The 9,668-nt window shown below is 35.9% G+C and overlaps 1 protein-coding gene and 1 long non-coding RNA gene across 2 annotated transcripts; both read left to right on the top strand.

The window, feature by feature from the left end:
• Positions 1–256: 256 nt before the first annotated feature.
• On the top strand, positions 257–2,243 carry LOC133310904 (scopoletin glucosyltransferase-like). Its single transcript, XM_061511895.1, has 2 exons — positions 257–2,039; positions 2,128–2,243. The coding sequence occupies exon 1, from the start codon at positions 483–485 to the stop codon at positions 1,932–1,934; it is 1,452 nt and encodes a 483-aa protein (XP_061367879.1). The 5' UTR covers positions 257–482; the 3' UTR covers positions 1,935–2,039; positions 2,128–2,243.
• Positions 2,244–2,608: 365 nt separating this feature from the next.
• On the top strand, positions 2,609–5,339 carry LOC133310891 (uncharacterized). The gene is made up of 3 exons (XR_009751506.1): positions 2,609–2,771; positions 4,633–4,755; positions 4,872–5,339. It is a non-coding gene; the product is annotated as an uncharacterized LOC133310891 (long non-coding RNA).
• The last annotated feature ends 4,329 nt before the right edge of the window (positions 5,340–9,668 follow it).

Here is a 9,668-nt window from a genome sequence, read left to right as displayed (position 1 = left end):
AAGGTATCAATGTGAAGAATACATAATAAAGAATACCTTTGAAAAACGCAATCTAGAAGCTTCCCAGCAATTAATTACAAAAACCCAAACGTAATATGTCCGATTCATATCATGAATTTGATTAAGTGAAATATTACTTTTATGCTATAGAAGACAAAAAAAAGTATGGATCCACTTTAATTTTTTTCTATGTAATGGGATCGATCTATCATATTTATTTATCTATAGTATAATTTTAAACCGCCGGAAAAAAATATATTTAATCTGAAAACCAGTTGCCAAAAATGAATCAGGTCTCCTATCGAAACAGAGTCACGTGGATTCCCCGTTGCTTTTATTATAAATTCTTAACCTTCTCAACAAGGCGTAGGAAAGTAGCCATAGCCAATTCCCTTTCAATTCCTCATCTTTTCCTTCTTATTACTAAGTTCTAGTTTGTGGGGCAAAGTTCTGTAAATTTGCTTTGCTCACTAGTGAGAAAGATGAGTGATGAATCTCATAATTTACACATATTCTTCTTCCCTTTCTTGGCTGATGGCCATATAATACCAACCATTGACATGGCCAAATTATTTGCTGCAAAAGGTGTCAAGGCCACCATCATCACCACTCCCCTCAACGCACCTTTCATCTCCAAAGTCATTGGAAAATCCAAAACTGTTAGCAACGGAATCCATATACAAATACAAACAATCAAGCTTCCCTGTGTAGAAGCTGGTTTACCTGAAGGATGCGAGAATACCGACTCAATCCCTTCACCAGATTTAGTTCCCACTTTCTTTGCGGCTACTAGATTGCTACAAGAACCCCTTGAGCAACTATTGCTTGAGCAACATCCACACTGTGTTGTTGCTGATACGTTCTTTCCTTGGGTAACTGATTCTGCTGCCAAATTCGGAATTCCTAGGATTGTGTTCCATGGGACTAGTTTGTTCTCCTTGTGTGCTTCCGCATCTATGAGACTCTACGAGCCTTACAAGAATGTTTCTTCTGATTCAGAGTCCTTTGTCATTCCTAATCTTCCGGGTGAGATTAAAATGACAAGGTTGCAGCTGCCACCTTTTGAAAGGAATCCTGAGAGCACAGGCTTCATTAGATTGTTTGAGGAAATGACTGAATCAGATATGAGGAGCTATGGGGTGGTTGTTAACAGCTTCTACGAACTTGAGAAAGTTTATGCAGAACATTACAGGAATGCACTTGGAAGAAAAGCATGGCTTATTGGTCCACTCTCTCTTTGCAACAGAGATACTGAAGAAAAAGCACATAGAGGAAAAGAGGCTTCTATTGATGCGCATGAGTGCCTACAATGGCTTGACATGAAGGAACCCAGTTCAGTTGTTTACCTGTGCTTTGGAAGTCTGGCAAAATTTCCCGATTCTCAACTCAGAGACATTGCTACGGGTCTTGAGGCTTCAGGTCAACAATTCATTTGGGTCGTGAGGAAAAGCAAAAAAGATGGAGAAGAGAGAGAGGAATGGCTACCTGAAGGATTTGAGAAGAGAATGGAAGGGAAGGGACTAATTATAAGAGGTTGGGCACCTCAAGTGTTAATTCTTGACCATGAATCAATTGGAGCGTTTGTGACTCATTGTGGATGGAATTCAACATTGGAAGGAGTGAGTGCTGGGGTACCCATGGTCACTTGGCCTGTGGGTGCAGAGCAATTTTACAATGAGAAGTTGATCACTGAGGTGCTTGAAATTGGTGTACCTGTTGGAGCTAAAAAATGGGTTAGATTGGTGGGGGATACTGTTAAATGGGAGGCAGTGGAGAAGGCTGTGAAGAGGATAATGGAAGGGGAGGAAGCAGAGGAAATGAGGAACAAAGCGAAATTGCTATCACAGCTAGCTAGGAAGGCCGTGGAAGAAGGAGGATCATCTAACTTAGATTTGAATGCTTTAATTGAGGAGTTGGGCTCACTCAGCCACTGATATGCCCCACAACAATACTATGTTACGTGCATTTCCTCCGGGGATGTTGCTTTGTTATCTGAATTTCAATGATTTGATCTCAATTCAAGTGAAAATTTTGTTGAGGTTTATTATTTTTCTATTTACTTTTTAATATTTTTTGCTCTTATTAATATTGGTTACGATGCATTTATAATAGCTTTTTAATTTACAGCAACTTGCACAATGACAGTGCTGAAAATCCAATTTTCCAACCCAACACATAATGGCTTCACCCAAGGTGTGTCCGAAGGTATGAGACAAATCCTTTTCGGGGACAATGACCATATTGCTACTTTTTGGACAAAATTTTACCTGAATGCCACGTCTGAAATTTTTTTTGCCAAAATGCCACGTTACAATCCCGCTGGTCTGACAAGCGGGATTGGACTGGACACGTGTCAGCGTCTGAATGGTTAACCATTCTCGCTGGGCTGCCCAGCTAGAATGACAGAATGCTGACACGTGACAAAAGTACAGGCATTCTCTGGATGTCTGAACTTTTGCCACGTGTCAGCATTCTGTCATTCTAGCTGGGCAGCCCAGCGAGAATGATTAACCATTCAGACGCTGACACGTGTCCAGTCCAATCCCGCTTGTCAGACCAGCGGGATTGTGACGTGGCATTTTGGCAAAAAAATTTCCAGACGTGACAATAAGGTAAATTTTCATTAAAGGAGTGGCACAATGGCCAATGTCCCCTCCTTTTCGCACCACATGTGAACTGTTGAAGCAGTTTATCTCTATGCTGATTCCTTGAAAGACCCCCAAAAATTGCTTAAGCACATGACAGTCTGTGACCCTCCTCTGCACTCCCTGGTACTTCTCTGGTAGTCTGGTACACACAGTTAATACAATAATCTACTATTACCATCCAATCACGCTGCAAATTTCTTGCTCACTTATTTTTTAGGCGATACATTAATCTTTTACATGTTAATTTTAAGTGCTTTGTTATTTTTAGAGTAAATATCATTTTTTATCTCTAACAAAAAACACGGTCCCCACTTTAGTCCTTTACAAAAATAAATTAGTCAGTTAGTCCTTAAGAAATTCAAGGTGGACCCATTTTAGTCCTTTTGAGGGACTAATATGGGTCTTTTTTGAATTTGTGAGGGACCACGATTTCAACTAAATGGGTCCACTTTGAATTTGTTAGGGACTAACTGACTAATTTATTTTTGTAAGGGACTAAAGTGAGGACCGTATTTTTTGTTAGGGACTAAAAATGATATTTACTCTTATTTTTATATCAAATAAGATAATATCTTTCTTCTACCGATTTGAAAAAATAATCGACTTTATTTTATTATTATTTTCTTTTTTAATGAGACCCACTGTATGTTTGTTTTTATGGTTGGAGACAATTTATTCTTTTATGACATAATACTAATAATTTCTTAATCTAATTAGGAAAAAATGTGTGTCATTTTAAATGATATACTTTACATCCTTTCATTCTCATAAAGAGATGAGATTCACACATTTAAATTTTTTTCACCTATTCTCTCTCATGATTTATCTCTTTCTCTCACTTAAAATGATAGAACTTTGTGTTCTTCAAAATGATACACACTTTTCCCTCTTAACTATTGTAAGGGAAAAAAGTTTCTGATGTTACTTTAGATAATTTTGTCTAATGTTCATCGAAACGACGTCGTTTTGAGGTTAAAAAATTAAAAAATTATAATGATAAAGACTATTATAACCCTGAAATAAATTAAAATTATAAAAACACATGATTTTCGTCCCAAAATGATGTCGTTTCGATGAACATTAGATAAAGTTATCTAAAGTAACTTTAAAAAAAAAAAACTCTTATTGTAAATGTCATAAAATGATTTTTGGGTGTTATTTTAATCTTTTACTTGTATAAATAAAAATTTAAAAAATATTAGACCAAAATGTTGAAATATCTTAGAGCATGATATATTATAGGAGATTATTTTTCTCGTGGAGAGAAATTCTATTTCTTACTTACATAAATGAAATGGAGCCATTGATTTCAAAAGAGAAAAGAAAAAAAATGATATATTATTCGATGCGAGTACAATATGAAAAAAATAATCTCATATTATATGATTTCCCTGTCTACTAAATTTGGCTATGAGATATAAACGGCTATACCAGACTTCCGTTTTGCTATTTAAAGTATGCTATTGAAGAAGCTGATGCAAAGTTGTTGTGTCCCCCCATGTCCACATGTGCCTCGAGCTAACATATTCTTTAATAGGAGAAAAAAAATAAAAAAATATCTTTAATATTATAGTTAGGAAAAGATTATATTTACAAATTTTTTATTTACAAATTCTTACAATCTAAATTAAGTCTGACCAGTCATACACTCTTTATTGAAGTTTGACCAGTCAGACTTAGTGTAATCTGTAAAAAATTTTTTTGTCAATATAACTCCTCTCATATAATTATGTATTTCAAAGAATATATAATTTGTAATTTTATTTTAAAAGAGAGTCATATCCACTATTCAGTATGAAGGTAATATTGAAAATGTTCTTGTGCCTCGAGGCTCAAATGAAAAAATTGTGTTTTTCTCGAGAATATTTTTATTATTATTGTCATATTAAGCAGTGGGTACGACTCACAGCTTAAATAAATTTACAAATTATGTAATTTCGAACATAAATATAATATTAAAGTTTTTTTTTTTTTTTCTATTCAGGAAGGAAACATGTGAGATGTTATACTCCTAGTGATAAATTGTAGATACCATGATAGTATATTAATTTTTTTCGTTTTTCTCCCCTGGCGTTTGAAGAAGTCCAACAACCAAGTAAAAGACAAGGTATTATTTATAGTTGAATATAATATTGTTCAGAGCACCTTTATCTATATTATTGTATTTTAATTGTTAAATTGCATATTCAAAAACAAAATATCAACCAAACTCATTTGACACAGGTGGTAAAGAGCCTGAGCCCCTTAACTAAAGGTTTTGAGTTCGAGTTCTGAGAATGGAAAAAAAGGATTGGGGAGAGCAGCCCCTAAAAGAGTTCGACAGTGCTCGATGGGGATTAGTCTTCGGTTACAGCTGGAGGATACCCTTGAGATTACTAAAATATATATATATATATATATATATATATCAAAATGTTAAATTTTAGGACTCACTTTGAGCATTGACAGGTTCGGTTTGCCACATGTTATGTGTATAGGAACCAATTCTAAACAGTGACTAGTCTAGGATCCATCATATGTCAAAATTGTAACCCAACTGCATAAAAAGACACCATCAATTGTCATGTGTTGCGCATACAGCGCCCCGCTTTTAATAATGACACGTTATGGACTTATCACTACTCAAAATAGGTCCCTATATGTGTGACATGAGGCAAATTGAACGTGTCGATGCTAAGAATAGGTCTTGAAATGTGGCATTCCAATAATTTATTTCAAAATCGTGGCAGTATGGTTGTTGTCCTTTATTCAAAGTGCCTCTATCTATTTTTTGTGTGGATACAAAAAAAGGCTAAAACACCACCAATCACGTGGATTAATTAGTAAAGGATTGCTTCAGCTTAATCAATGGTTTCGAATTTGAGTCCCTAGAAATGCAGCTGTTGTAAAATTTGATAGGAGGAACTTTATCGCCCATATAATCCTTGAATCGGAATAATCGAATAATTTATGAACCAAGATAATATAAAAAAGGGCTAAAACCTAAGGAGCCCCTCTATCTTTCACTCATTTGATATGTGAATAAAGCATGCTATTGAACATTGGAAAAGAGAAAGCCCCATCAAGGGCAAGAGCGTAATTATGGAATAACCATCACGCAGTTATGTTTCAAATTGGGCCTTCCGAGCCAACGCATGGCTGAAAATTGAAATGATAACCCCACCAAAGAAAATTGAAGATAAAATGTCTCGTAACACAGAAAGCAAAGGATAAAAGTATATTGGAACAATGATATGATAAAAAAATCATTTAAATAGATGAATTGTAATGTACTAATATATATATATATATATATATATATATATATATATATATATAGGGCTTATCGTTTCTCAAGCTGCTTGAGATAATCTTATCTCCGGCTACTAAATCAAAACCGTACAAAGATGGATCAATGGTGATAAAGGAAGAGAGAGAAAAAGGAAATCATAGCCATTCAAAGGTGAATCAATTAATATAAGAAAATAAATAAATAAAATGACGTAGTTTTGGGATAGCCGAAGATAAACTTCTCTCAAGGTGCTTGAGAAATATTTTTCCCATATATATAAAATATTTCTACAGCCATTTTAGATAAGGTTATCTACAACTATCTTTTGTAACTATGTACTTTCGGAAATACATAGTTAGAAAAGATAGTTGTAGATAACCTTATCTAAAGTGACTGTAAAAATATTTTGTAACTATGTACTTACTGGCATTTTGATCACTGTTCCGAAAACAAGCTCTTTTGGCCCGCTTTCTTATCTCTGACAACATACACGCACTAGATAGTAAGAAACAGACTCACATTAATATGTTACGACCCACAAAATGAGAACAAATAAAGATGAACAAAAGTAGTAATATCCAATCAAGGTCAGAGACATTAAATCGAGCCTCTACAATCAAGGTCCAAGAAGGAATTGATCTGTATGAATTACATCCCTTAATCCCAAAATTGATTGATCATTATCATATCAACTAATATACTATGATACCAAAGAAAGGAGCCCATACTAAAACCACAATTAGCATATTACAATTTACAATAACACTTCAAAGGTAATTTATATTACTCATTAGTGTAATAGCTTTCTAAACATATTGGAGAAGGTAACACATATTTTCGTGTAAATACAATACAATGAATGGAAAAGAGATATAAGAACACATAAAAACTACACTACTGGAAGAATGAATTCTTGAAGATAATACCAAAAGATTAGAGAGTGAAAGAAATTCAAATAACATGTATACTCAATGTAGGAATAAATCTCATTCACACAACGGAGCAAAGAACCCCAACAAGACAGGAATAACAAAGATAAATTAATCCTAATCTATTCATCCACAATGACACTCTTAAGATCAACTGCAAAACTAACAACAATTTAAACACATAAAATCAACCAAATAATAGCACAGACAAACATCAATAATATTTCTAATATCATTAATGACCTAAATTTTAACAAGTCAAATTGTTATAATCAAACTAATGAATAAAAACCCACTCAAGCATTGCATTTAAAGCACAAAGCAGAAGTCAAGAAGCAGCCACTAGAAATTGCCCTAAAAAAGCCACTAAAATCAACAATATATACAAGTCAAAGCACAATATCAAAATAACCAAACTTAAATCAAAACCATTATAAGCAACCCGATTGTAGGAGTAATTGATTATGCTGAAGCCTTTAGATGTAATGGATCATCAGCGCCGCAATAGTAACAATCTCCTTGAAGCTGGAATGTGGCAGATCTTCTAGACTATGTCTCAAGTGATAAAGGGAAATGTGTATGCACTCTCTCATTCTAGGGAGATGATCTTATCTCATCCTATGCAATCGTCAAATTGTTGAACAACACTGCTAAATTTACCAAACCAAGCTCTTGGAGATTGTTTGAGGCCATAGAAAGACTTACGAAGACGACAAACAAGACCAGACTCCCCCTGAGCAACAAATCCAGGAGGTTGCTCCATATAAATTTCTTCCTCAAGATCTCCATGAAGAAAAGGATTCTTGATATCCAGTTGGTAGAGAGGCCAATGACGAATAGCAGCCATGGCAATAAAAAGGCGAACAGTAGACATTTTCGCCACAGGAGAAAAAGTATCAATAAAATCCAAGCCAAAGACCTGAGTGAAACCCTTCGCCACCAAGCGAGCTTTAAGACGATCCACTTGACCATCAGGTCCAACCTTAACAGCATAAATCCATCTGCAACCAACCACAGATTTTCCAGAAGGTAGAGGCACCAGATCCCATGTGCCACTATGATGAAGAGCACTCATTTCATCAATCATAGCTTGTCTCCATCCCGAATGTGAAAGTGCATCACCTGTAGTCTTAGGAACAGATACAGAGGACAAAGAGGAAAGGCAAGCAAAATATGATGGAGAAAGACGTTGGTAACTAATATTGACTGTATACCTGGCCGGAGGGCGAGTATCACGAGTACCCTTACGAAGAGCAATGGGAAGGTCACTATCCGAAGGTGGGACCGAAGCTGTGAGAGGAGATACAAGTGAATGTGAGTCCACAGAGACATCTGACGAACTATGCTCGATCTCGTCAGCAGAAGAGGTGATAGAAAGAGAGTCAGAAGCATGGACGGGAAAAGACGGAAGGTAAAGAAGGTCACCTGGGAAGGATGACTGTACAGAATCAGTGTCCATAGGAGTAGAAGAGGATCCAAAGAAGGGAACTGATTCAAAAAAGGAGACATCCGCCGAGATAAAGTATCGACGTAAAGTGGGAGAGTAGCAACAGTAACCCTTCTGAGACCGAGGGTAACCCAGAAAAACACATTTATGAGACTTGGGAGCTAATTTATCCAAATCTGGACCAAGATGATGAACAAAACACGTAGAACCAAACACATGTGGAGTTAAAGGATATAAAGCCTGATGGGGAAATAAAATAGAGTGAGGTACCTTATGATTTAGAACAGATGATGGCATGCGATTAATGAGATAACATGCAGTAAGTACAGCATCACCCCAGAAGATGTATGGAACATTACCATCAATTAACAAGGCACGAGTGGTTTCAACCAGATGGCGATTCTTACGCTCGGCTACACCATTTTGTTGAGGTGTATGAGGGCAAGATGTTTGATGAAGAATGTCATGAGATGAAAAGAAATGTTGAAATTGATGAGATAAGTACTCACATGCATTATCACTACGAAAAGTACGAATAGGAATACCAAACTGAGTTTTTATTTCATTATAAAATAACTGAAAATAGAAAACAACTCAGACCTCTTTTTCATTAAAAATAACCAAGTACATATGGAATAATCATCAATAAAAGTAACAAAGTACTTAAAACCCAAAGTAGAAGACTGACGACTTGGTACCCAAACATCAGAGTGGACCACAGAAAAAGGAGAAACAGCTTGACGACTAAGACGACTCGGAAACGTACTACGAGTATGTTTCCCAAACTGACAAAACTCACAACTTAAAGTAGAAATAGACGGTAAATGGGGAACCATCTTCTGAAGCTTTGCAAGACTAGGATGGCCCAGACGAGCATGGATAGTAAGAGGAGAATCCACAGAGGAGCAAGCTGAAGAAGAGGGAACTAGTTGATAGAGGCCCTGAGACTCACATCCTTTGGTAATCTCCTTGCCCGAACTCCGATCTTGAAAGATGACAGAGGTTTTAGTAAAAGAAACAACACAGTTAATGGATTTGGTTAAACGACTAACAGAAAGTAAGTTAAAAGGAGAATCGGGCACATATAGAACATGATCCAGAGATAAATTGGGTAAAAGAAGAACCGTGTCAATCCCCCTTGATTGGACCAGAGACCCACTGGCCATAGTAATCGTTGGAAAAAAACTAGTGGTACAAAGAGAAGTGAATAAGGACTTATTACCAGAAATATGATCAGAAGCCCCAGAATCAAGAGTCCAAGGGCCTATAGAGTGCAACTGAGAGATGCTATAATGACCCTAAAGAGTAAATCTTAATTAGAGATTTAAATTAAGGATTTAAATGCCATAATTAGATTCAGTGAGTGATTTCAA

Source organism: Gastrolobium bilobum, unplaced genomic scaffold (genome assembly GCF_033153095.1).
Source record: "Gastrolobium bilobum isolate Gb01-03AN ecotype WA unplaced genomic scaffold, APGP_CSIRO_Gbil_v1 utg1988, whole genome shotgun sequence".
NCBI classification, from domain to species: domain Eukaryota; kingdom Viridiplantae; phylum Streptophyta; class Magnoliopsida; order Fabales; family Fabaceae; genus Gastrolobium; species Gastrolobium bilobum.
Note: the sequence above shows the minus strand (reverse complement) of the source record. Positions and strands in the feature narration are given on the sequence as shown.

Excerpts from the sequence above, each read along its gene's own strand:
- LOC133310904 (XM_061511895.1), top strand. The coding sequence starts at position 483 with ATGAGTGATGAATCTCATAATTTACACATATTCTTCTTCCCTTTCTTG.